Source organism: Carcharhinus amblyrhynchos, chromosome 7, assembly GCF_965287045.1.
Source record: "Carcharhinus amblyrhynchos chromosome 7, sCarAmb.v2.hapA, whole genome shotgun sequence".
Lineage (NCBI taxonomy): Eukaryota > Metazoa > Chordata > Chondrichthyes > Carcharhiniformes > Carcharhinidae > Carcharhinus > Carcharhinus amblyrhynchos.
The window spans coordinates 78,010,029-78,034,254 of record NC_137330.1 but is presented as its reverse complement, the minus strand read 5'-3'; the positions used below and the strand labels follow the sequence as shown (position 1 = coordinate 78,034,254).

Sequence of the window (24,226 nt, the reverse complement as noted above, 5' to 3'; positions counted from 1 at the left end):
TATTCCTAAACAGGGAAACAATCCAGAAAGCTCAAAATGCAGTGGCATGGATTTTTATTATTGAACTTGAGGTTCATGCATTATAAACATAAGAGTCTTTATTTTGCATCTTGTTACTTAATCTCACTTTATACAGATAGCTGATCAGTCACAAGCAAAACAATGTACATAATCAGGCTTTCTAATATAATTTAAATTTGACGTTAAACCTGACAGAGATTAACTGCTGTGAACACTTGATGGAATGACAAAACAACTTTTGCTTTAGAGTGAGGTCCCCTTGGTTCAAGTAATTCTTCACTGATGTTTACCTGATTATGTCACTGGAATACGCTTCACTTTCATCTTTACTGAAAGTGACTGAGAGGTTAAACCTCTGACCAACATTTAATGCAATGCCAGTCATTCGTAGTGCTGTAGCTAATATCCAACTTAATCCCATGAGAAATAAATGTGGTATCGTCCAGGAATATTGAAAATTCAAGTTCAAGAAAGCCTCAAATAATGTTGTAGAAATTGGCCACATGTATTTTAGACAGTAGTTTACGATGTTACTTCAGTGTGCTAATACTGAAGAGTAATACTTGTGGTTCTGTTCCCCCTCCACATTGTAACATTTCAACATATAGTATTTCCACACTACCCCAAATGTTGTTGTCATTCTCAAAAACAAAATTAGGAAAAACCCCTATAGTTTAATACTAATACGAAGTGACATGGTTATGCAAAATTAAGCATATTGTAACAATGATGATGCATAAGTTATAGTACAAAATTAAACAAAGATTGATATAGGAGTATTTGTCTTGATTTTTTTCTACAATGAAAATGATACAAAAGTTTAATATAATTAAAAATGCAATCTGAACTTTTAGATCCAATATTAAGTTTCAACATCACAAGCTGAACTTAAATGGTCATTATATGTTTTCTTTCTAATTGAACTTTGAGCTTTTGCACGCTCTAAACAGCAAATGAAAAATGCCGAAATTTAGTTTGCAATTTGTGTTTTAAAAACTATAGCTTATGAGATTTTTTAAATTGAAGAGATCAGCCTAATTTAAAGTGACATATAACACGACTAGTAATAATTCTGCCTGTTTTTTTGTGTTCATTTCTGAGTACCCCAGTGCTTTGCTACAAGCAGGTTATGGTTTTCACCAAAACAACGTTCTACTAAAAGCAGCCATTAGTGCTATTCAGGAGTACAATGCTTTTTGGCTCCCGAAGCACATTTTTGTTCGTCAGGTTATGCACACGAGTGGTTATGGCAGCATATACTGTTTGACTGAAAAAAAATGCAAACCAAAGAATGTTTATGATCAACACGCAAAAGTAATGCAACTACATAAATTCTTAAGGATAAAGTGGGGTACTCCCTGGCAAAATTTCTGATTCAGTGTTGCTATTTGAGGAAAATAAACAGCTCACTCCCAAAGGCTCAATTAAATACTCCACATAGTTTGGTACTGACCAAAAGAAATAAAAGGCCCAATGCTGCAAATCATATTGATCTGTACTGAGCTGAGTTAGGCATGGTATTGGTGGGATTAGCACAACCAGAGTTTCTCCAAACTCAAGAGATTTGAAATCAAAATTTTGTTCTTTTCCCCTCCAATCACCCCCTCTCACCCAAAAAAAAATGCACGCACAAAACACATCAGAAAATTGGACTCCAATTATATCTCTTACAAAAGATATAAACGCTGTACACAAAGGGCTATTTTGAATGAGTACATACTGCTGGCATGGACCCTCACCATCATGTGAAATGTCAGCACATCTTATTCAGCATGTGCTCCATCGTGGTTTTACATTAATTCTCAGAATGTGGCTAAAGCTGGCAAAAATCAGCATTTATTGCACATTTCATGTTTCCCTGAGAAGGAGATAACAGACCTCCTCCTTGAACCTGAGGCATGTAGCAGTTTGATAAAACTGACTGGCTGGCTGAGCCACTTCAGAATGTAGTTAGTTATGAGCCAACCATGCTTGTGTGGAACTAGAGTCACATGTGGACCAGACTGGGTAAAGATGTCAAGTTTCCTTGCCAAAAGAACATGACTGAACCAACCGGGTTTTAACAATAATCAACATCACTTTTACTGATATCAGCAGTTATTTTCCATATTTTAAATCTAAATTGAAATTCTGACACTTCTTTGGAGAGATATGAATTCTGGATTCTGCACAACCATTATGTATAACATCTAGATTGCTGCGTTTAGGTAAGGGCCCCATTGATTGTGTGAACCAATAGACCTTCAAAACAGTAGCCACAAACTTTGTGAATCACTTTAACAATTAATGTATTCCTCTTTTTCTGCATCAAATGGGGAATCAATTAACCTGACTCACAACATAAAGTTGGGAATATCTTAAAGTTACTCTCTATACAAGGAAACTAGGGCCCAGCCACACTACAAAAAGCTGAAAATCTAAATCAAGACAGGTTATGCAACAGTGAATTTAAAAAAATGTAATATTATTGCTACAGTGTCAGACTGATGGTTCATATTTCTCAATAAAACTCAAAACGCTGGACGCATTCTCCAAAAGTAGATCAGTTGCTGCAAGCTGAAAAGATTTAAATCTTAAATGTACTAATTTTAAAAAATTGGTTCATTACATTTGCAGTCTGGTCAACATATTTCCAAATGAAATTGGTAAAGGAAGCACAAAATAATAGTGGTCTGATCCACTCAAGCTCAACCAAAGCCCATCAGTTGGGACACATAACAGGGGTGCAATTCCAAATGCATCTTAAGAAAACTTACTGTCCAAAGTGAGCATTGAGATTGCTATGCAAGCAAAAATTTTAAACTGGGAAGCAAATCACAAATCCATAGCCCTGACAGCACAGGTGTTAAAGCTGTCATTGGCAAATAATTAATCTGTAAGATATGAACTTGCAAACCCCATTTAGGTAGTGAAGCTATGTGATCATGCAAGATCAGTCATGAGTAAGTACAGTTGTCCCATATCAGACTCCAAAATTAAAAATTCTAAGAAGTCATTCAAGTCATCAAATAAAAGTACTTCCTCAAATGTTAATTTTCAATCTGACAACCATTCTGTATTTGATCAACAATTAAAGAAATCCACAGGTGAAATAATAGAAAAATGAGAAATAATTCAAGTATTAAAGTCTGGAATACAAATTTGGTAAATCTACCAATTAAAATGTTATAATATACATACACTAGATAAAGAAAACTTAAATAATGACAATCATGGTGATACTTCCTCAATCTTGAAAAAGATCCCAAGAAATGCAACAACTTTTTGATACAGGCTTGTGCAGGTGAGTGGATGCCATTGCCCAAGGACACAATTTTACTTGCGGGCTTCCGAAAGGCTCAAATAGGGGTCAAAATCTCAGAGTTAGTGGGAAACAACATGACTTGCCCTGAAGCAGCCAATTATAGGTCAGAGGGTGGGCTGGCTGCTCAGTTAGGGGTAGCACAATCTTGACCTTCCAACCTGAAAGCAGCAATGGGATGTCATGGGCTGATGGTTAAAATTCTTTGGTTGCCTGTCTCCATTCCCAACTAAAATACAGGCCAAAAATCCAGCCCCAAGATCCATCGCCACCCCACCTTTCACCTGATCTATTCTTATGAATCTTGACGTGTCTTGAGCCTCACTGCAGTATGGAGACTGCAAGAGCTCAAGGCAAACTTCTTTAACTGATATGAAATGGCAATATAAACATACAGGGCATTCACAGGTTTCCAATCAAAAATCAGATGGGGAGTAGGCAGCTCCAAAGTTAAACATGATTGCATCTGACCCATCACCAATCTCCACAGAAAACATATTCTTGATATTCTCCATCAGTTATACAACTGAAAGCTAACATACATTCAAATATATTCAATGCTCCAAGAGGAACAACCAAGTTAAAAATTTAGCATTTAAGTTCATTAGTAACTGCTATCGGGAGCTTGTTTGGTAATTTCAGCGTGTTTCGGCAATAAGCCATATAGAATACAAGAGGATCCCAATTTAAATATCTGAATTGTGTTGTGTTACTCGCACAGTAAGTGCCCTCAGCATCTGTGGCTTTGGGAGAGAACCAGTCAACCAATGCTACTATTCATGATCACTACCACAATTATACGCATGCACAATGATTGAAATCGGACCTGTATAATACTTCCAATGGTTGAACTGACTGCAGACACTCAAGTCAGGACCACATATGAAAAACAGTAACTTGGACAAAACAGGGCTACTCGCATCCATAGAAGTATACCTAGTGGAAGATTCAACAGAAGAAAAACAATTCAAAGTTTCACAAATGTCACAACTCTTTCTTCAATGTCATCTAATCCAATACTGCAACTCATTCCCTAGCTAGTGATTTCACAGGACTTTATTTTTAGAAGAATGGAACCACAAAAACTCTGCTTGCGTGACCAAAAAAAAACTTTTTTTTGTAATTCTTGATGCTATGTCTCAAAATTATTCTATTCCCCATCACAAGATTCAAAATAGTCACATCAACCACTGTTCTTTCTCTTTGCGAAATTTTTCTGCCCATTTACGAGTAAGCTCCAGGTAGATATCTGGCTTATGAGGCAGGTAGTCCAGGTAAACGAACTGACTTGACTTCTTGGGCACAGCCTTTTCAATCTGAGTTCCTTCATGCCACTCATTAAATGAAGTTATAGTGATTATTTCTGGACGCACTAGAAGGGCAGTACTTAATGCAGTTTCATAATACTTACCATTGACTCGGTTCCTAGTATTGTGGTTGTTCCAAGCTCTAATGCTGGTGTCTATATATCCTGGTCCTACACTTGGAATAAACATCAGGTTATTACTATCACAAAAATCTTTTATTGTTTGCCAGTTATGATGGGAAGAACCATAGGAGAATCCATTTGTTGCAAAGTATGTATACATCCCATCAAAACCAGCCTGAAGAATTTCATTTTTATGCTTTTCTTCCACAATCAGGGCAACGAATAATGCATCATATTGAGTGTTCCGAAGAGAATGCGATCCAGATGCAGACAAAAGATTGGCCCAAGACCCTGGGCTTATTAAGTACGAGTCATAAATGTAGAACATTGGAAGGTTTCTTCCTGCGCTGGTCTTGCACCTGTAAAATGCAGGATGGGATCCATATCTGTAAAGGGAAGAAACAAAAGAAAAAAATACTGGCATTATTCACATGATTTTGCCATGAACATACAGGCACAAAATTTCCATAACATTAAATTCCAAAATTTAAATTGGCCCACAGATACTGCTAGACCGGCTGAGATTTTCCAGCATTTTCTGTTTTAGCCCCAACCTCAGCGATGGGGAAGCCCAGCACAGCACGAAAGACAGGACTGAAGAATTTGCAACAACCTTTAACTAGAACTGGTGAGTGGATGATCCATTTTGTCATCCTGAGGTCCCCAGCAACATAGATGCCTGTCTCCAGCCAAGTTAATTTACCTCACGTAGCATCAAGAAATGACTGAAGGCACTCGATACTGCAACAGCAATGGGCCCTAACAACATTCCAGCTAAAATACTGCAGAACTCTCATGGTAGCAGGGCAAACAAGGACAAGGAAACCTTCTGCTGATTATCACAAACTGTCCCCCCTCAGCTGATGACTCCTCCATGTTGAATACCAATTGCAGGAAGTACCAAGGGTGTAAAATATATTCTGGGTAAACGACTTCAATGTCCAAGAGTGGCTCAGTAGAACTACCCACAGACTGAGCTGTCAGGGTCCCAAAAGACATAGCTACTAGACTGGAGGCTGCAATAGGTGCTCAACCTCGCCAACCTGCCTGCTGCAGGTGCATCTGTCCATGATGGTGTAATAGGAGTGGCCACCTTTTGGAGACGAAGTCTGGTCTTCACTTTGGGGATACCCTCCATCGTGTGGATACCACCATGCTAAATAGAATAGACTTTGAATAGATCTAGCAACTCAAGACTGGGCATCATGTGGGCCATCAGCAGCAGAATTCTACTCAAATATAATCTGCAACCTCATGGTCAATGCAATGCCTTGGGGAATGAAACACGAGTGGTTGTCACCTATTTTAATTGAAACAGATGCAGTGTGTGTACATGTTCTGTCCACAACGTATAGGGCCATATCTATTAATAAATGAGGCTTTTAGCACAGGCCAGTATACCACACTGCAAGCCTGGTTGATTTTTGTCAGTGTAATTCTTAGCACACTGCGGATTGACGACTAAATTTTGTCCAATCGCAGAATCACATCTAACGTTAGACACCGTTTTAGGTTTTGCAAGCATGAACTGGTCGGGTATGTTCAGTACATCGCCCATTGTGAACTGCAAAAGGAACAATTTTTTAAATTCTTTCATGGGGCATGGGTGTTGCTGGCTGGGCCAGCATTTATTGGCCATTGCTAGTTGTCCTCGGAGGGCAGTTGAGAGTCAACCACATTGTTGTGGCTCTGGAGTCACATGTAGGCCAGACCAGGTAAGGATGGCAGATTTTCTTCCCTAAAGGACATCAGAACACGTTTGGTATGATCTTGCAGCTTTTGAGACATATGGATGACATAGTTGGCTTCGCATTGGCACTGGATCCCTTTACTGTGGTGTTCTTGTGATTGGCCTACGAGTGCAAGACAAAAAGCTTCAACATGTGTCTTTTTTCAGAATTAATCAATGTCAAGGTACCTTTAGGTTTTTCAGTGCACATTAAAGTGAAAAACTGTTAATATTTGATCCACAATGTTGTCATACTGTATTCTGAAAAAGCATATTATTATACTTATATTTAAACAATGATTTAAACAAGAGATGAGTTACATGAAAAATTACTGTAGTCAACACCAAGATTTAATGCTAATTTGGAAAAAACTCACTTATCAATGATGTACTTCAAATTACTGTACAAAGTGTTTTCTCTTCCTTCGTATGGCTCAATGTGGAAGGTCACCTTTGAAAATAAAAGATCATAAATCTCTTAAGAGGCCCAGTTTTTATTTCAGTACAATTACACATCTATATCACAGTGCATCAGTAATCAACTTCTAAAGTGGAATTCTCTCCTTGGGTTAGAATGGTTTCTAACTTGTCTTGCAGCTTTTTGGATTGTTCTTAGCCATCTCACAAAGAATAATCCATGAATGATGGTACATTAAGTGTGTCATTATACAAAAGATTGCAAAGCCACTCATTAATCAGAATAGAAGAATTTTAATTACATTAGATATTACGTATCAGGGGACCACTTAGTGATGAACCAGTTCCATTAGGCAAGTTCTAATGGATATTCTTATTATCTATGCTACAATAAAACAAGACAGAAATCTATTTGTATCAGGACTATTGAAATGTAATTACATCACCACGTTCAAGAAGCAAAAGTAGGGGAAACAAGCAGAAAAAAATATATAAAATATGACCCAAAACTTGCATGATAAATAGTATTCAAAGTGCCTGTCAATACATAGCATTGTAGATGAGAACCAAGTCCTTTTCATAAAACTTATTCATTGAAGGTCAGACAGATTAGAAGGTATGCATTTGTGTCATCATTCAGACACTGAACATCTTGAAGTGCTACACGGACAATAAATACTTCGAAATGCAGTCGCTGCTGTATTGTATGTCAGCAAATTGGCACTCAGCAAGGTCCAAACAGCAAAGTGATAATGACCAGAAATTCTGTTTTTTATGGAGGGTTAAACATTGTGCAGTACATATGGACCCCATGCAGCAGGTGGCATGGTGGCACAGTGGTTATCATTGCTGCCGTACAGTACCAGGAGCCTGGGTTTGATTGCCAGCTTGGGTCACTGTGAGAAGTCTCACATTCACCCTGTCTGTGTGGGTTTCCTCCCACAGAGGAAAGGCAGCAGAGCATATTAATTTCTATGGAAGATGTTTCCTGAGATTACTTGAAAGTACCTGGCAGTACACCAGCGCGATAGTCATTTTTTACATTGTAGATGCAGGTTACTCAAAGCCAATTTTACAGTAATAGGCAGAATATAAATAGTTACAAAAGTGCGCTGCTGGCAGAATTGTTTCCTGCTCAAAATGTTCAGCTCCAGCAAGATATAGGTTATTGTTAGCTTCATTGTAACGTTCACAGTCTCCAGAATACATGCATTTCATTACGCTATGGAGAATATAATGTTTGAAGTGAATATCAGAACATAAAAATGAAGTTATGTTGACAATTTGACAAAAAGCATGAATAAAATTAACAATTCCAATGCTTGTAAGTAAAGATATGCTGAAGAAAAATCACACGGATGTAGGTTCAAACATGCTATTTCTTAAAAATATTAATAGTCAAATGCAGCACGCTAAAAATATCTTGCTTTTGTTTTTAAAAATTGGATTATCCAGGCCTGCAGTTTCATTAATGTCCAAATTGTGATGCCCTCAAATAGGTCCAAACAGATAACTGTAACCCCCTAAGTGTATTGTCCAGGAATAATACTGTAGATGCCATTATGTAAAATTGTTTTGTTTCAAACAGCACACAGTTCAGGATAGATACACCCTTTAGTTTGGATTTTTTGTCGCAATGCTGTTCTCCTGCTGTCCTGTGGGAATGCCGGCGTTGGACTGGCGTAAACACAGTAAAAAGTCTGACAAAAACCTGGTGTTGTCAGACTTTTTACTGTGCTCCTGCTGTCCACCAGATGGAAACAGTCACCAGTTTTTATTTGGAATTAACTCCCATCAGTTCATTTGAAAATGACTTTACAAGTTACAGAATATGAAATCAAAGTAATGGCTGCAGGGCTAATAAGACAACAAAACCCACCAGTACTCAGTTTAATTTTAAATGATGACAATAAAAATCTGCTTTCTGTTACAAATGATTTTTTTTTAAATTGAGTTTCAAAAGAAATTTCTCAACAACCATTCCAGAAAAGAAAAATGATAACTGAGGCCTCTGTTCCAGTTTGCTATTAAGTTGTTTACAAGATAAACAGGAAAGGTAAAAAGGTATAATAAACACCAAAGCAAAATTAGTTCTCTTATCCACAAGACTGGTGCTCTGAAAAAGCTACGTTTATAAGCCAGAAATTTCAGATATTTATTTAATAACAGTGATAATTTTGTTTTTAAAAATCAACCTTGCAGAAATTAAAACAAGGTAATGACGTGAGAGAGATGGGAAATTAACATATGATTTCTGACAAATAATTTGTTGCATTTTCCACTTTGTATGCTTTTTAGAGAAGAGACTGCTGCTTTGGAAATTAAAAAATTGATTCTAACTCATTGTTCTTCATTTACTCATTCTTGTCTGGCATTAACGGTCAGTTTCTGGAGTTGCAGCAAAAGACATCAGCACACAAACCAACTGGATTACAACGACTGGAATAAAAGATCAACTGAAACTTCTTCCTTAAATATCAGTGCTGAGACCTCTGTTGTTTGCTATATTGTATGTATATAAAATGATTTGGAGGAAAACCTATGTGGTGTGATTAGTTAATTCGCAGATACAAAAATTGGGGGAGTAGCAGATAGTGAGGAGGAGTGTCAGAGAATACAGCAGGATATAAAATCAGCTGGTGACTTGTGCCAAAAGATGACAACTGGAATTTAACCCAGATGAATGCGAGGTGATGCGACTTGAAAAGTCTACGGCAGAAGGAAAGTATGCAGTAAATGATAAAGCCCTTAGAAATATTAGCATACAGAGAGATGTAGGTGTGCAGATCCTGAAGGTGGCAATTCAGATGGACAAGGAGGTCAAGAAGGCACATGACATTCTGGCCTTCATTGGTTGTGGCAATGAGTATAGGAATTGGAAAATCATGTTGCAGTTGTATAAGACTTTGGTTAGGCCGCATTTGGAGTATTGTGTACAATTCTGGTTGCCACATTACCAGAAGGATGTTGATGCACTGGAAAGGGTGAAGAGACTTACCAGGATGTTGCCCAGTTTGGAGAATGTGGACTATGAAGAAAGGTTGAACAAACTTGGATTGTTTTCATTGGAGCTTTACAGGATCAGGGGGGACCTGATTGAGGTTTACAAGATTATGACAGGCTTGGGTTGAGTGGATAATCAGAGTCCTTTTCCCAGGGTTGAAGAGTCAATTACTCAGAGGCATAGGTTGAAAGTGAGGGTGGAAGTTCAAAAGAGATGCAAGGGCAATTTTTCCCATAGAGGATGGTGAACGCCTGGAATGCATTGAGAGAGGAGATGGTGGAACTATATTCTATAACAACATTCAAGAGGCATCTGGATAAATGCATGGATTGTCAGGGAACCGAGGGATATGGACCACATAGAGACAAGAAAATATGAGAGGCATTCGTGTTTTTACAGACTTGGAGGGCTGAAGGGCCTGTTCCTGTGCTGTACTGTTCTTTGTTCAAAATAATCCTAAATTGACCAGTCAAGCTAAAAAGAACCATTATTGATCAGATCATTACTGACAGATGCACAGCATGTTCCACTGACCAAAATCTGGACACTCTCAAAGTTGCTGTCTCATTTAATTCAAAGTATCAGTGGGCACTGTTAGCCTCATCATAAATTTCATTGCAAAATCCAGGTCAGTACATCAAGGCTTTGTCTGCCACTTCAGGCAGGCATAAAAAGCTCCCCTAATATTATATGCCTGTCAATATCTATCCCTCAATAAACAGTCAAAAACAGGCTCTCTCTCTCTCGCTGGCATCTTGTTGTGTGCAAACTGGTCACCATGTGCAAAGATGTGGAGGTTAGATGGATTAGCCATGGTAAATGTGTGGGGTCACAGGAATAGAGCAGGGGTCAGATACTCTGTCAGACAGTCAGTGCAGAGTTGAGGGGCTGAATGGCCTCCTTCTACACTGTATGACTCTACGATCCTATGTCTGCCTACTAAACAACAGTGGCTGCATTTTAAAAGCAATTAATTGGTTTAAAATTGCTTTGGACTCCTGAAAACATGAAAGATACTATTTGTCCAATAAGATATCATACAACATAATATATACAAATAGTGTATATTTATATTAACTGTACACTTTAAATATTATGTGCATAGTGTTGCATATCTATTCCCCCTGTCCAACAATAATTCCAAATTTTAAAAAAACAATTTGTTTCCTCCCTCACATATAATTTCTCCCTTAAGCAAACTTCAATGTCCAAACAGCTTTGCATTTTTATATGTTATCCAGTTAGTGACAATTTCCTTTTTTTGTCCCTCACCGCTAATCCACCTCATCCACTCTGAAAGGCTGGAATTCCAGACATTGGTGAGGAAAGTGCAGCTCACTGCAACAACCTGAGGTACATGCAATAAACTGCAATGATATTTGTTGACGCAATGAATCAAACATTGTTTCATGCCTGATCCAGCTTAGAAGTTCAAGATAAAATTTCCACCCTCTCAAATGCCATGATCCCTTTTATATCCCTTTCACAGGATTCTGGCATTGCTGGCTAGGCTGGCATTTATTGCCTTTCCCCAATTGCCCTTGTGAGCCACCGTCTTGACCACTGCAGTCCATGTGGTGTAGATACACCAACATGCTGTTAGGAAGGGAGATCCAAGATCCTACGCAGAATGGGTCATTAGTTTGTTACCTATTAGCACAACTGCACATCACAAAAATACAACTAAATGGTGGGATCACTCAAGGAATCCAAAGGGATTATTGCTTTAGAAAAATGTTTCATTGGTACAACACAGTGTTCGTCCGTGGAGAGAATGATTTGCTTACCTTTCTTCTGAATTTTGCTACAGTTGGGTCTATTCTTAGAAGAGTGAGGGGAGATCAAATTGAGATATTCAAGATGATAAAAGGTATGAATAAAGTAGACGTGGAATAGATGTTTCTGCTGGTGGGGCATTCTAGGACAAAAGGTCATAGTCTTAGGATAAGCGGTAGTAAATTTAAAACAGAGTTGAGGAGAAACTCTCTCTCCCAAAGGATTGTGAATCTGTGGAATTCGCTCCCCAAAGTGCGGTGAATACTGGAACAGTGAGTACATTTAAACAGGAGTCAGAAAGATTTTTAATTGGTAACGGGTTGAAGTGTTTTGGGGAGAAGGCAGGAAAATGGGGATGAGGAGTATATCAGCCATGATTGAATGGCAGAGTGGACTCAATGGGCCGAATGGCCTAATTCTGCTTCTATATTTTATAAACATATAATAATTGATCCAGAAATTTCAAAAGTGTGGAACTTGAGTACCACTGAAAGAGACATGCTGCTGAAGCTTTTCATTTTGCATCCATCAGATGCAAAAATGTCAAATTTCAAAAGAAGCAACAACTTATCCGGCATTGAAAAGGCTGCTGATTGGTTTGCAACTCGACTCAGGTTTAGATGTTGCCATGGAGAATGCCTCAGGGAACCACTGTCCCCCCTGCCTCCCAGCCACAACTTTGTTTAAGTCAAAAGAGATACAAATGCTTGGACATATTACTTTACCTGCATATAAACATTTGTAGCTTCCAGCCATAAGTGAGCCACATTGGAAGCCTGATAACCTTAAATTAATTAACATTACGTCCTGGCACACAAGATTGTTCAGCTAGTGTTGTCCAATTGCAAAATTACATCTAACATTACACAGTATGCTCTTGAGTTTTGCAAACAGGGGCTGTTGAAGTACGATCACTGTGTCTACAATAGCTGAGGGGATGTGCTATTTGGTACAATCCACAAGTCATTGGGATGTATGGCATACGTACCTACCATTGTACCAATGCTAAGATTCCTATACTATATTAATAATTTGCATGATAGGCAGAACTATATTACTGAAGTGTGATAGGCAGAACATCTCTTTTGCTTGATGGCAGCATCCTGTTCATGGAAATACCCACTGCGTCACTACTGCTAGCTTCATCTGTTGCTCAAATTTTTGGCACATCTTATCCTTCCAGGGTAATTTGAGGCAGACTGGACACTTTACGGTTCTGAAAGTACAGACTTGAGCCCATTCACGAATATGCATAATACACAGCTATCCTGTGTAAGACTGGTAACCCCAATCAGATTATTGTTCACTTTGATGCTCCCTATTTTGGTACGTTAGATCTGAATCTGTACTCAATTAACTTATAGACTTGGCAATTTACATAGTTGAGTTCAGCTTTAACTACAGCATATTTGCCCAAATGATGGTGTTGCCCTAGGGCAACGACTCTTACCAATCTTTATAGATGCATCATTGAAATAATTCTTTCCAGACATATCACAGCTTGGCATGGCTCCTATTCTGACCAAGAACACAAGAAACTACAAAGGGTTGTGAACGTAGCCCAGTCCATCACGCAAATGAGCCTCCGATCCATTGGCTATCTACACTTCCCGTTGCCTCAGAAAAGCAGCCAGCATAATCAAAGACCCCATGCATCCCAGACATTCTCTCTTCCATTGGGAAAAATATATAAATGTCTGAGGTCATTTGCCAGCCGACTCAAGAGCAGCTTCTTCCTTGCTGTCAGACCTTCTGTAGATCCAAGCTGTGATTGTAACACTACATTCTGCACCCTCTTATTTCCTTCTCTCCTATGCATTCTGTGAACAGTATGCATTGTCTTTATGGCGCGCAAGAAATAATACTTATCACTGCATACCAATACCTGTGACAAGAATAAATCAATGTCCTAATGAGTGTGCAAGATGAAAATCTTCAACAGCATATCTCTTTTTTCAACAATGCCCAATTCCTTCCACTAGAAACTTGAAGAGTAAAAATAATACCTTCAATTGATGCTTATGTGCAGCTTCCAATATAACTGGGACTAGATCTTCTGTGGGTTCACCATTCTCATCTGATAATCCAGGTGGATACCAGGATAAGGCCAACACACCTGCAGAGTTAGTGAACAGAAAAGACATTTGTAACTGTACAGTGCCAAACACATTACAGAATACTGGCACACACTAAGTAACACTATGCATGGTTCAATTTACTTGATCCAATGGATCTTATTCTCATTAAGTGCAATCAAGCAACTACTTCTGATATACTGCAACAACAGAAACAACGTCAAAGATTGTGACATACGAATAACAAACCTGTAACACAACCATAACCCAGTCGTAAAACAAAATGAAGGACAGAATTAGGAAGTGTGTTGCCACAAGACATTTGATCAAGAATAGTTAACCATTTGGAGGACACATACAGCTTCACCACCATGGTGGCACAGTGAATAGCACTGTTGCCTCATTGTGCCAGGGACCCAGGTATGATTCCCAGCTTGGGTCGCTGTCTGTAAGGGTTTGCATGTTCGCCGTGTCTATGTGGCTTTCCTCCAGGTGCTCTGATTTCCTCTCTCAGTTCAAAAGATGGGTAGGTTAGGTGCATTGGCCATGCTAAATTCTCGCTCAGTGTATCTGAAGAGGCGCCGGAGTGTGGTGACTAGGGGATTTTCACAGTAACTTCATTGCAGTGTTAACGTTAGCCTACTTGTGATACTAATATTTTTTAAAAAACCATTGCTTAACTATCTAATCTATTTGCTGCATTGTATAAAATCATTTGGTTAAGACCTGTATTATAACATATGTTAACACAGTGCAGTTACATATCTAGTATAATACCTGCTAGTTAAACAAAGCACTTCAGTACAATCACCAAGATGCCAGCAAAGCATAACGGTCAGTGTGCAGAATTATCGTGCCAGGTCCCCAGTAGTAAAAGGATATATTTTATTCTTCCTTTCATATATCACATTAGAGTGCTTGCAGGCCAACAGTGAGGAGTATGATGCTAAAGATAGCCAATGAAAAATCAGGCCAACACAAAGTGCATCAGCTCAAGTATGATTTTTAAATTATTGAAAACAAATTACTGCAGATGCTGGAATCTGAAACCAAGAAAGAAAATGCTGGAAAAACTCAGGTCTGGCAGCATCTGTAAGAGGAGAAAAGAGTTGATGTCGAGTCCAGATGACTCTGTCAAAAGCTAAAACGATGTGGAGATGCCGGCGTTGGACTGGGGTAAACACAGTAAGAAGTCTGACAACAGCAGGTTTAATTCCAACCGATTTATTTGATAGTAAACTCACAAGCTTTCGAGGTTCCCCTCTTCGTCAGGTGAAGGGGAACCTCGAAAGCTTGTGAGTTTACTATCAAATAAATCAGTTGGACTTAAACCTGGCGTTGTCAAAAGCTAAAAGGCATAGAAAGTGGAAGATATTTACACTGCATGATGAGGGGGATGAAAGATGAGTCATAGCCATAGAAATAGAATGAAAACAAAGGAGACCGGTGTGGAGTACAGCAAATCATCTAAAGTTATTGAGACCGGAAGGCTCTAAAGGCTGTAAAGTGCCTAACTGGAAGATGAGATGCTGTTCCTCCAATTTGCATTGAGCTTCACTGGAACACTGCAAGAAGCCAAGGACTGACATGTGGGCAAGGAGCAGGATCATGTGTTAACACATCTTTCATTCCTCACCCTGCAGTATAAATATTTCCCACTTTCTATGCCTTTTAGCTTTGACAAAGGGCCATCTGGATTTGAAACATCAGCTCTTTTCTCTCCTTACTCACGATTTTCATTTTGTTTAATGGGACCAACACACCAGATTTGTCGGATGGCAACACTGCATTTATTATTCTAACTGCCTCAAGAAGAGTATTGGAAGCCGTAATGTCAGCACATTAAAGCTCCCTACCCTACTAATAGCTAGCTAGAAAGGGTTTTTACATCATCTGTATCTCATCATTTTAAAAATCTGAAACACATCTCAGATTTTTCAGACTACTGAGTTGGATAATCAGCCATTATCATGATTAATGGTGGAGTCAACATGAAGGGCCAAATGGCCTACTTCTACTCCTATTAATGTATTCCATTTGGAATAAATATTCTCAATGTAACAAGAATTTGAATCGATTTTTTGACATTTATGTGGACTAGATGTTTTCACTGAATATGATCATGAGAGAGGAACAAAGAGATTCTTATCGAGATATTTTTCATTTATACATTCTTCCCCTCTCACATTAAGGGAACACTTCTATCACCAGCTTTGAATAATTTCTCAAACATATATATGTCCAAGAATCCATCAGATTTTAAACAGCCTAATTTGCTGAATTCAAATTTAAATCTTCCAAAACAGCTTGTGCTTCTTTAATTCAGAGTAATTTCATAAAACAATTCTTAATTATGCAGAGTAGACTGCAGGAATTGGCATTCAAGGACAGTGCTGAAGAATGAATTGCATGAAACTTGAATGATTCATGAAAATTGATAAGTTGCTGATGATTCTTGTGCTCTGAAATACATCTGACAGTATAATAACTATGCTATTTTCCCCCATCTCTGCAGCATTGCTGAAGCATTCTCTTTTAGGATCACAGGGCCCTTCTTTGTCATTCAAGTAGATCATGGTTGATCTATATTTCATCTCCATTTTATTCCAATACCCTTACCTAACAAAAATCTATCAGTTGCTGTCTTGAAAGCTTCAAAAATGTCCTTAACATCCAGTCTTTTGGGAGGACAGTTCCAGGTTTCTAGCGTGAATCAGGCTTCCTGGTTTAGCTCCTGAATTGCCGAGCTCTATTTTTAAGATTGTTCCCTTTGTTCTGGAACCCCCACCAAAGGAAATAGTTTCTATATCTATAAACCTTGACAAGATTATTCCTTAAACTTCTATACTCAATGAAATACAAACGAGGTTTATGAAATATACCCTCATAATTTAACCTTCTAAGGTCCAGTATCATGTTGATAAATCGGTATTGCATCCCCTCCCAGGCCAATAGATCCCACTGAGATGTGGTGCCCAAAAATGAATGCAATATTCCAGATGAGGTTTGATCTAGGCTTTTTGCATATCTGAAATATAAGTGCCTCCATTTTCTATTCCAGCCCCCTGAAAATAAAGGTCATCTTTCCAAAGTCCTTTTTCATTGCTTTTAATGATTTACATATTTGGACTCCCAAATCTCTTTGCTTCCCTGCAGTCCCTGGATTTTCACTGTTCAGAAAACTGTCCAACTTATCTTTGTGTTTAAACTGCATCGCCTCACACAACTTTATTTGCAAATTTTCAAAGATTTCCATTCTGAATATGCAAATTTATGAACTATCTGGCTTTTGTCCTCAATTATTTTAAGTCTAGGTCTTGTCAAATAATGTCACACCATTGAAGTAACTGGAAAGCTACAAGCTAATCTTTTCCAGTGTTTTTTTTTGAAAAAGCTGCTATTTCACTAAAACAAAATTCACTAGTGAATAGCTTGGAGGAATCTTTTGAGATAATACCCACCTTGTATTAACATATCTTACAAGATGGTGAAGATCCCCACAGAACCGTAACAAACAGCACTGAAGTCTCCAATTAGCAACTGAATAACACTTCGAAAAGGTTTAACAAAGATGACACATTGAACTAAATAGTGAAGCAGTACATCAAAAGCTTGCTGTGGGTTCATTTTGTGTGCAAGACTTAGCACTCAATTTTGCCCTAAGCTAAACCATTGATCCTGGGAACTGCAAATTTGTCCAAAAAGTTGCCAAACCATATTAAAAAAAAGAACAACCCCAGACTTAATCAATGATCTGTTCAGTGGAAGATTTAAGCCACAGCAGCAACTGTTATAGTATACTCAGCTTGAGCACTTATTAGTTAAGATGGCATTAGAAAAGCAGGGGAGAAAACTGAAGAAACAAATTCTATTTTTACATTTTGTACAAGCCAAGTGATCAAAGGTTTGATCCCCAGTCTGTGCTGACCATGTTAATCAAAGTCTCACTACTCAGGCTATAAATAAGAAAAATTAGCTGGGTGGTTCCTATCTCATGTCACTAACCACTGAACTGTTAGAACTTGCATTTGTGTAGACAATAAACCCAGTTGTGCTGCCACTATTCAGGTGCACACAGAGGAAGGCGGCTTGGTTCCCATCAGCATCTCTTTGAAACTGTACCCAGTATTAATCAGTACTACCAGAATCTTTCAAAAATATTTAATTATTATTTACTAAAGGTGTGAATTATTTGCTTATAAAGTGAGTTCACGGGCTCGTGACAGCAACTTATTTGTGTAGTGCCTATACATAACATCCCAAGGCACTTCACAGAAGTATTATAATTTTTTTAAAAAAATACTGCCGATGCTGGAAACCTAAAACAAAGATATTCAGATCAGGCAGCATCTGTGGATAGGGAAACATTATATTTCAGGTCTATAACCCATCAAAATTTTATAAACATTGAAATGAACACTCCAACATTAGAATGTGCAATGTAGTTTAGCTTAATTTTAATGTAAAATAATGGAAGGATAGATTTTGGCGGCTTTTCAGATACTTTCCATTCATGTGCAACTAAGTTTTTTGTCCCTGGGGTGGCCCACCTGATTATCTTTATTAAGGTTGCGAATCATTATTTTCCAATTATTTATGGTTAAATTGTTATGGGCATAATAAATTTAATTTTTCAGCTACTGTTGACAAGAAATTTATTGGGGGTGGAGGAGCACAGGGTGGGGAAAAGAAAGAGAAAAACAACAATTCTACCAGTTAGATTAAAATCACATTCAACAAAGTCAATTTCAATGCAATGATAGTCATATTACCTATTGCAGCTGCTCGGAATTGTTTCATGTGTGCATTCAGAACTGCAGGATCCCTGGAACTGTAAGCTCCTAGCTCAGGATAAAAACTGGCGCCAATGTCTTCAGGGGGAATGTGCCTTCCTTTAGGATAACTGCTTGCAATTTTAGGATCCCAATGGGGAACCAGTGGGTGATTCCAGTGTATATATTTACCATCAAACTTTTGGTTTCCATACCATGAATAATAAAACGCATGCAAATCATAATTCACTGGAGGAAACTGGTCCAGGTTTGCATCAGACATGGGTGTTCTTTTCGTCACACCAAGCTGCTCATTCATTTTTGAATCTTGAGGAGGAGTTCCAGTGTCTGATGATCTTTCAAATTTGGGGAGATCTGCTCGACGCTCACCAACATCAGCTCGGGGACGAAGTTGCGGCAATAATTCCAGTCCTACACCATCGCCAAACCCAGCTCCTTCAGGTCTCAGAGTCTTCAAGCCCATCATGACACCAAAAACAAATAAAAGAAAAAGTAGCAATGTGATCCACATTTTTCTGCGAAACCTAGCCATGATGACATACTCTAAAAGATACTGAATAAATCCACGGGTACAGCACAAGGAAGAAATGCTGTGTTAAAAAAATAACAGAAATGCAGCACCTCTTCTGCAAGTCTCAGTCCAATGATTTAGGCCTTGCTTTTATGGCTGGGCATGTTATTACAGTATAAATAGTTCTGAGAGTTAATTAGAAGACAGACAAATTCTATCTGCTCAATGGCAAAAAGTAATCTTAATATTTTTTCATATCTAAAGATATTTACTGATGCACCCTATTGAGAGTTATTTCTGCCTTTCAAACAGAAATTCAGAAGGCCCATACAATTTTTCTTTTCATTGTCTTGTCTTTACATGAAGTCCTAGTATTGAAAAAAATCTTTTACAATCCTCAGTTGTATTGTAATTACTGCAATAATCAATTACATCTTCAAGAATCCTCCTTCATTACAATAGAAGCAGCTTCTGTGTTGGACATCTCTTGATGTTCCATTTTTTGGAGAGAGGCAATAGCTGTCTTTTTTGCCAATGCAATTTGTTAACTGTGTTTGGAATTATAGCCTGGAACAAAGAAAAACAGATTTATTTTTCTCCCTGCCATTACCTAAGCAACACACCTGTTTCTTCACTTAGAAAATAATTAAGTTTCCCAGCAATTAAAATATGTAATTAAGTTGTACTATAATTTAAATATAGCTAGCTGTGAGCAAAAATAGAAAAGGACAGTGCAAGATAACAGCTTAAAAAGAAACTGAAATATGACAGAAAAAGGAAGTGGAGTTACATAATTCTATGTGACAGCAAGTGCAACAAGACAAAAATAAAAGAAAGTTGAAAATTAAACACCAGAAGTTACAGATAACCTTTACAGTTTTGGTTTAGATAAACACGAGACCTTGAAGCATAAAGGTGAAGAAATAGTGGTAATATTCCAAAGATTGAAATAGGTTAAGAAGCCACAGCAAAAACAGCTGGGAAATGGCAGAAACAAACTGAATCAATACAGATTGAGTAATAACCAGATTTATCCAAGGACAAATCTTTGGGAAATTAGCAAGATTGCAATTTTGAGTAACACAAGAGTGAACGTAAAACACTACCAGCAAAAAAGGAAACATGCATCCATTAGCTAGTTTTGCAAGAGTCAATAGATCCATAGGCATGTGACAAGACATTCTCACAATAGGTAAGCAACTCTTATACAGAAATCTCTCCTCATCAACCAATCTAAAGAAAGCTGATTGGAAGGACAGCAATGATGCAGGGGATTTTAATGTTATACTTGTATCTCAAACAGCACATTTCATTCTGATTCAATATCATTTATTCATTTGTAGACACAGTCGTCACTGGCTGACCAGCATTTATTGTCCATTCCTAGTTGCCCTTGTTCAGAGGGCAGTTGAGAGTCAACCACAGTGCTGTGGCTCTGGAGTCACATGTAGGCCATACCAGGTAAAGGAAGGCAGATTGCCTTCCCTAAGGGACATTAGTGAGCCAGGTGGATTTTTCCGACAATGGTTTCATAAGAATCTACTGATAACTAATTCCAGGTTTTTTTAAAATTTAATTTAAATTCCATCAGCTACCATGGCAGGATTCAAACCCAATCTCCAGAGCACTAGCCCAGTTTCTGGATTAATAGTCTAGTAATAATACAACTAGGCGATCGCCTTTCCATTCCATTTAACTTTGTGCAGATACAGCTGTATACCATTCTACTTTACTTATACTTAAAATTTTTAAGGAGATTTTTCTCAGTACTCAGCAAAAATATAGCCCAGTGAGAAAGAAGGAATGTAGGAAAAGGGATAACCAGCCATGGATGACTAAGGAAATAAAGGAAAGTATCAAATTAAAAACCAGTGTGTAGAGTGGCCAAAATTAGTGGGGAATTAGAAGATTGGGAAAGCTTTAAAAAAAAGACAAAGAACTACTAAGAAAGCGATGAAGAAAGGAAAGATAGATTATGAAACTAAACTAGCGCAAAATATAAAAACTGATAGTAAAAGATTTAACAAATAAAACAGAAAAGAGTGGCTAAAGTAAACGTTGGACCCTTAGAAGATGAGAAAGGGGATTTAATAATGGGAAACGAGAAAATGGCCGAGGACTTAAACAAGTTTTTTGTGTCGGTCTTCACGGTAGAGGGCACAAATAGCATACTGTTAATTGACGGTCATGGGACAGCAGGGGGTGAGGACCTTAAAACGATCACTATTACTAAAGAGGTAGTGCTCGGTGGGCTAATGGGACTAAAGGTAAGCAACTCCCCGTGTACGGATGGAATGCATCCCAGGGTACTAAGTAAAACGACAGAAGTAATAGCAGATGAGTTAGTTGTAATTTATCAAAATTCGCTGGACTCTGGGGAGGTGCCAGCTGATTGGAAAACAGCTAATGTAATGCCACTGTTTAAAAAAGGAGGTAAACAAAAGACAGGTAACTACAGGCCGGTTAGCTTAATGTGTGTAGTTGGGAAAATGCTGGAATCCATCATTAAGGAAGAAATAGCAGGACGCCTGGAAAAGAATAGTTCAATCAGGCAGACACAGCATGGATTCATGAAGGGAAAGTCAAAGTCTTTTTCAGCTTTTTTGTTGCAAAAAAAAACCCCTTTAGTTAAATACACTGCTGGTCAGCCTCAAAAGTTTCTCTCCCTCCTTCCACGGTGGCACAATGGTTAGCACCGTTGCCTCGCAGCGCCACGGATTCAATCCCCGACTTGGGACACTATCTGTGTGGAGTCTGCACATTCTCTTCCCATGTCTGCGTGGGTTTTCTCTTTGGACTGTGGGAGGAAACCCACTCAGACACGAGGAGAATGTGCAAACTCCACACAGACAGTGACCCAAGCCAGATTTTCACAGTGTACTAATGCATGTGACAATAACAAAATCAAATCAAAATGATTGAACAGGGAAGAAATAGGAGTTACCATTTTCAGGTTGATAATCTTTTGATTGGTACAGGGTGGAAAGAAATAGGAGCAGGAGTAGGCCAACTAGCCCTTCGAGCCTGCCCCGCCATTCAATAAGATCATGGCTGATCTGTCTTGGCTCAGTTCCACATTCCCACCCTCTCCCCATAACCCTTAATCCCCTCGCTTATCAAAAACCCATCAGAGTAAGATGAATGGTTTAATGCTCCAAAAGTGTGAAAAGTAAAAGGTAGCACAGTGGTTAGCACTGCTGCCTCCCAGTACCAGGGACATGGGTACAACTCCCAGCTTGGTCACAATCTGTACGTTCTCCCCATGTCAGTGCAGGTTTCCTCCAGAGCGCTCCAGTTTCCTCCCACAGTCTGAGAGACGTGCTGACTAGGCGCATTAGCCATACTAAATTCTCCATTAGCGTACCCGACCAGGCGCCGGACGGGGATTTTCACATTAGCTTCACTGCAGTGTTAATGTCAACCAACTTGCGACACTAGTAAATAATGAATCTGCAGGCTGTTTCTCTCGCACTCTCTCTGCGTGCAGTCTGAGTCCCTGGTGCTGCCAGCCCTGCAGAGGAGGACAGCACACCAGCAGCCTCAGCGGGCACGGGGTGAAGCTGCCGTCACAATCGCCCCACTCCCTTCTCTCCCCTTCCCCCCCGGCTCCTCTCACCTCCTCTCCTCGCGCTCACCGTTGCCAGGTGCACCCGCCGTCTCCCGCCAGACACAAACAGGCCACGATCCACTGACATCGGAGCGGAACTGGCGTCACATGCGCGCACCACAGGCCTGCGTGCGACCCCTTGTCACGTGAGACTGCGCCGCGGATCGGGAGCGTGCGGCTGAGGCGGCGGCGGGTGGCAGCGGCTCCGGCTCCCGCTCCCGGGCTGGGAGGGCGTTCCTGTGGCCTGTCAATCAATCAGTCAGTCAGCCGGGCAGCATGCGCTTCTGCTGCGTGCCAGTCCTCAAGGCGGAACATAAGCCTTTCAGCTCATTCAACCCCCTGAGTACTGAAATGTATTAGAAACAATCAAAATGCTAAACTCAAACGTTAAAGTCTTTTTCAGCTTTTTTGTTGCAAAAAAAACCCCTTTAGTTAAATACACCTCTGGTCAGCCTCAAAAGTTTCTCTCCCTCCTTCCACGGTGGCACAATGGTTAGCACTGTTGCCTCGCAGCGCCATGGATTCAATCCCCGGCTTGGGACACTATCTGTGTGGAGTCTGCACATTCTCTTCCCATGTCTGCGTGGGTTTTCTCCGGGTTCTGGGGTTTCCTGCCACAGTCTGTATAACATGCAGTTTAGGCACGTCGGCCATGCTACATCCTTCCTCCGTGTGCCCAAACAGGTGCTGGAGTGTGGCAACTAAGGGATTTTAGCACTAACTTAATTGCAATGTTGTTTATGTAAGTCTACTGGAGACACTAATGAATAAACTTAAAACTTTCTTGTCAGCACCTTCATCTATCTGCTCATGTTCTAATGTGCCCTGACCATGTCTGCAGCAATGGTGCCCAAGCGTTCTGAGTGCAGCCCATGAGACATTTTGTTGACTTATCCATGTAGAGTTGCCAAATTCTGCTGCTTTCCATCCATGTAGCTTTTTTCCTACCAGTATAACTGAAGCAATAAGCATATAAAACAAGGGCACATCAAGTAAGGTGCATGCGGATTGCACACAACATTGACTGTAAGAGCCATGTACCCTCTCTGCATTTAGTCAAGGATAAATATTTATTGTGCTTTTACCCCTTGAAGTTGATGACAGTTCCATTAATATAGGAATGATTAAGCATTTCTTTAACTAGTTACAAAATATTCAATGTGTATTTACTGTGTTCAATCTTACTCAACAATCATAGTTAGTGAACAAGCCTGATTCCAATTGATAGGCCAAAGGGCCTGTTTTGCACTTTATGATGTTATGATTCTATACGTTACACACACAAGAAATATACAATTAAAGAAAGCATTGTCCTTCTACAAATATGTAAGACAAATGGGGGGGGTTCTTTCGGGAGTAAAACAAACAGGGTAGCTAGTGTGAGCAATAGGTAAAGATGTTGTTAACACATATATTTGTAGAGCATAGAGAAATAGCTTGAAGTTAAATAGATTGGATATAGTTAGGCATATTGATAACCCACTTTATGGAAACAACTGTGAGTTTAGTCACAAACATAGGACATAGGGTTCGGTGCTGCTAACACAGCAATAATTAGGGATA

General features: G+C 39.1%; 1 protein-coding gene across 3 annotated transcripts; it reads right to left on the bottom strand.

Annotated features, from left to right (window-relative positions):
• Positions 1–37: 37 nt before the first annotated feature.
• Positions 38–22,787, bottom strand: LOC145345075 (glycoprotein endo-alpha-1,2-mannosidase-like). Of its 3 annotated transcripts, none has more exons than XM_080192639.1 (5): positions 22,673–22,787; positions 18,525–19,623; positions 13,684–13,793; positions 6,858–6,931; positions 38–5,137 (listed from the first exon to the last, which is right to left on the bottom strand). In XM_080192639.1, exons 2-5 carry the CDS (start codon positions 19,075–19,077, stop codon positions 4,501–4,503), a joined length of 1,374 nt encoding a protein of 457 aa, XP_080048765.1. In that variant the 5' UTR covers positions 19,078–19,623; positions 22,673–22,787; the 3' UTR covers positions 38–4,500. The 3 variants fall into 3 exon arrangements, with proteins under 3 accessions (XP_080048765.1, XP_080048767.1, XP_080048766.1); XM_080192641.1 differs by having other exon boundaries at positions 18,525–18,996; positions 22,673–22,749; XM_080192640.1 differs by having other exon boundaries at positions 22,692–22,747.
• Between the last annotated feature and the right edge of the window lie 1,439 nt (positions 22,788–24,226).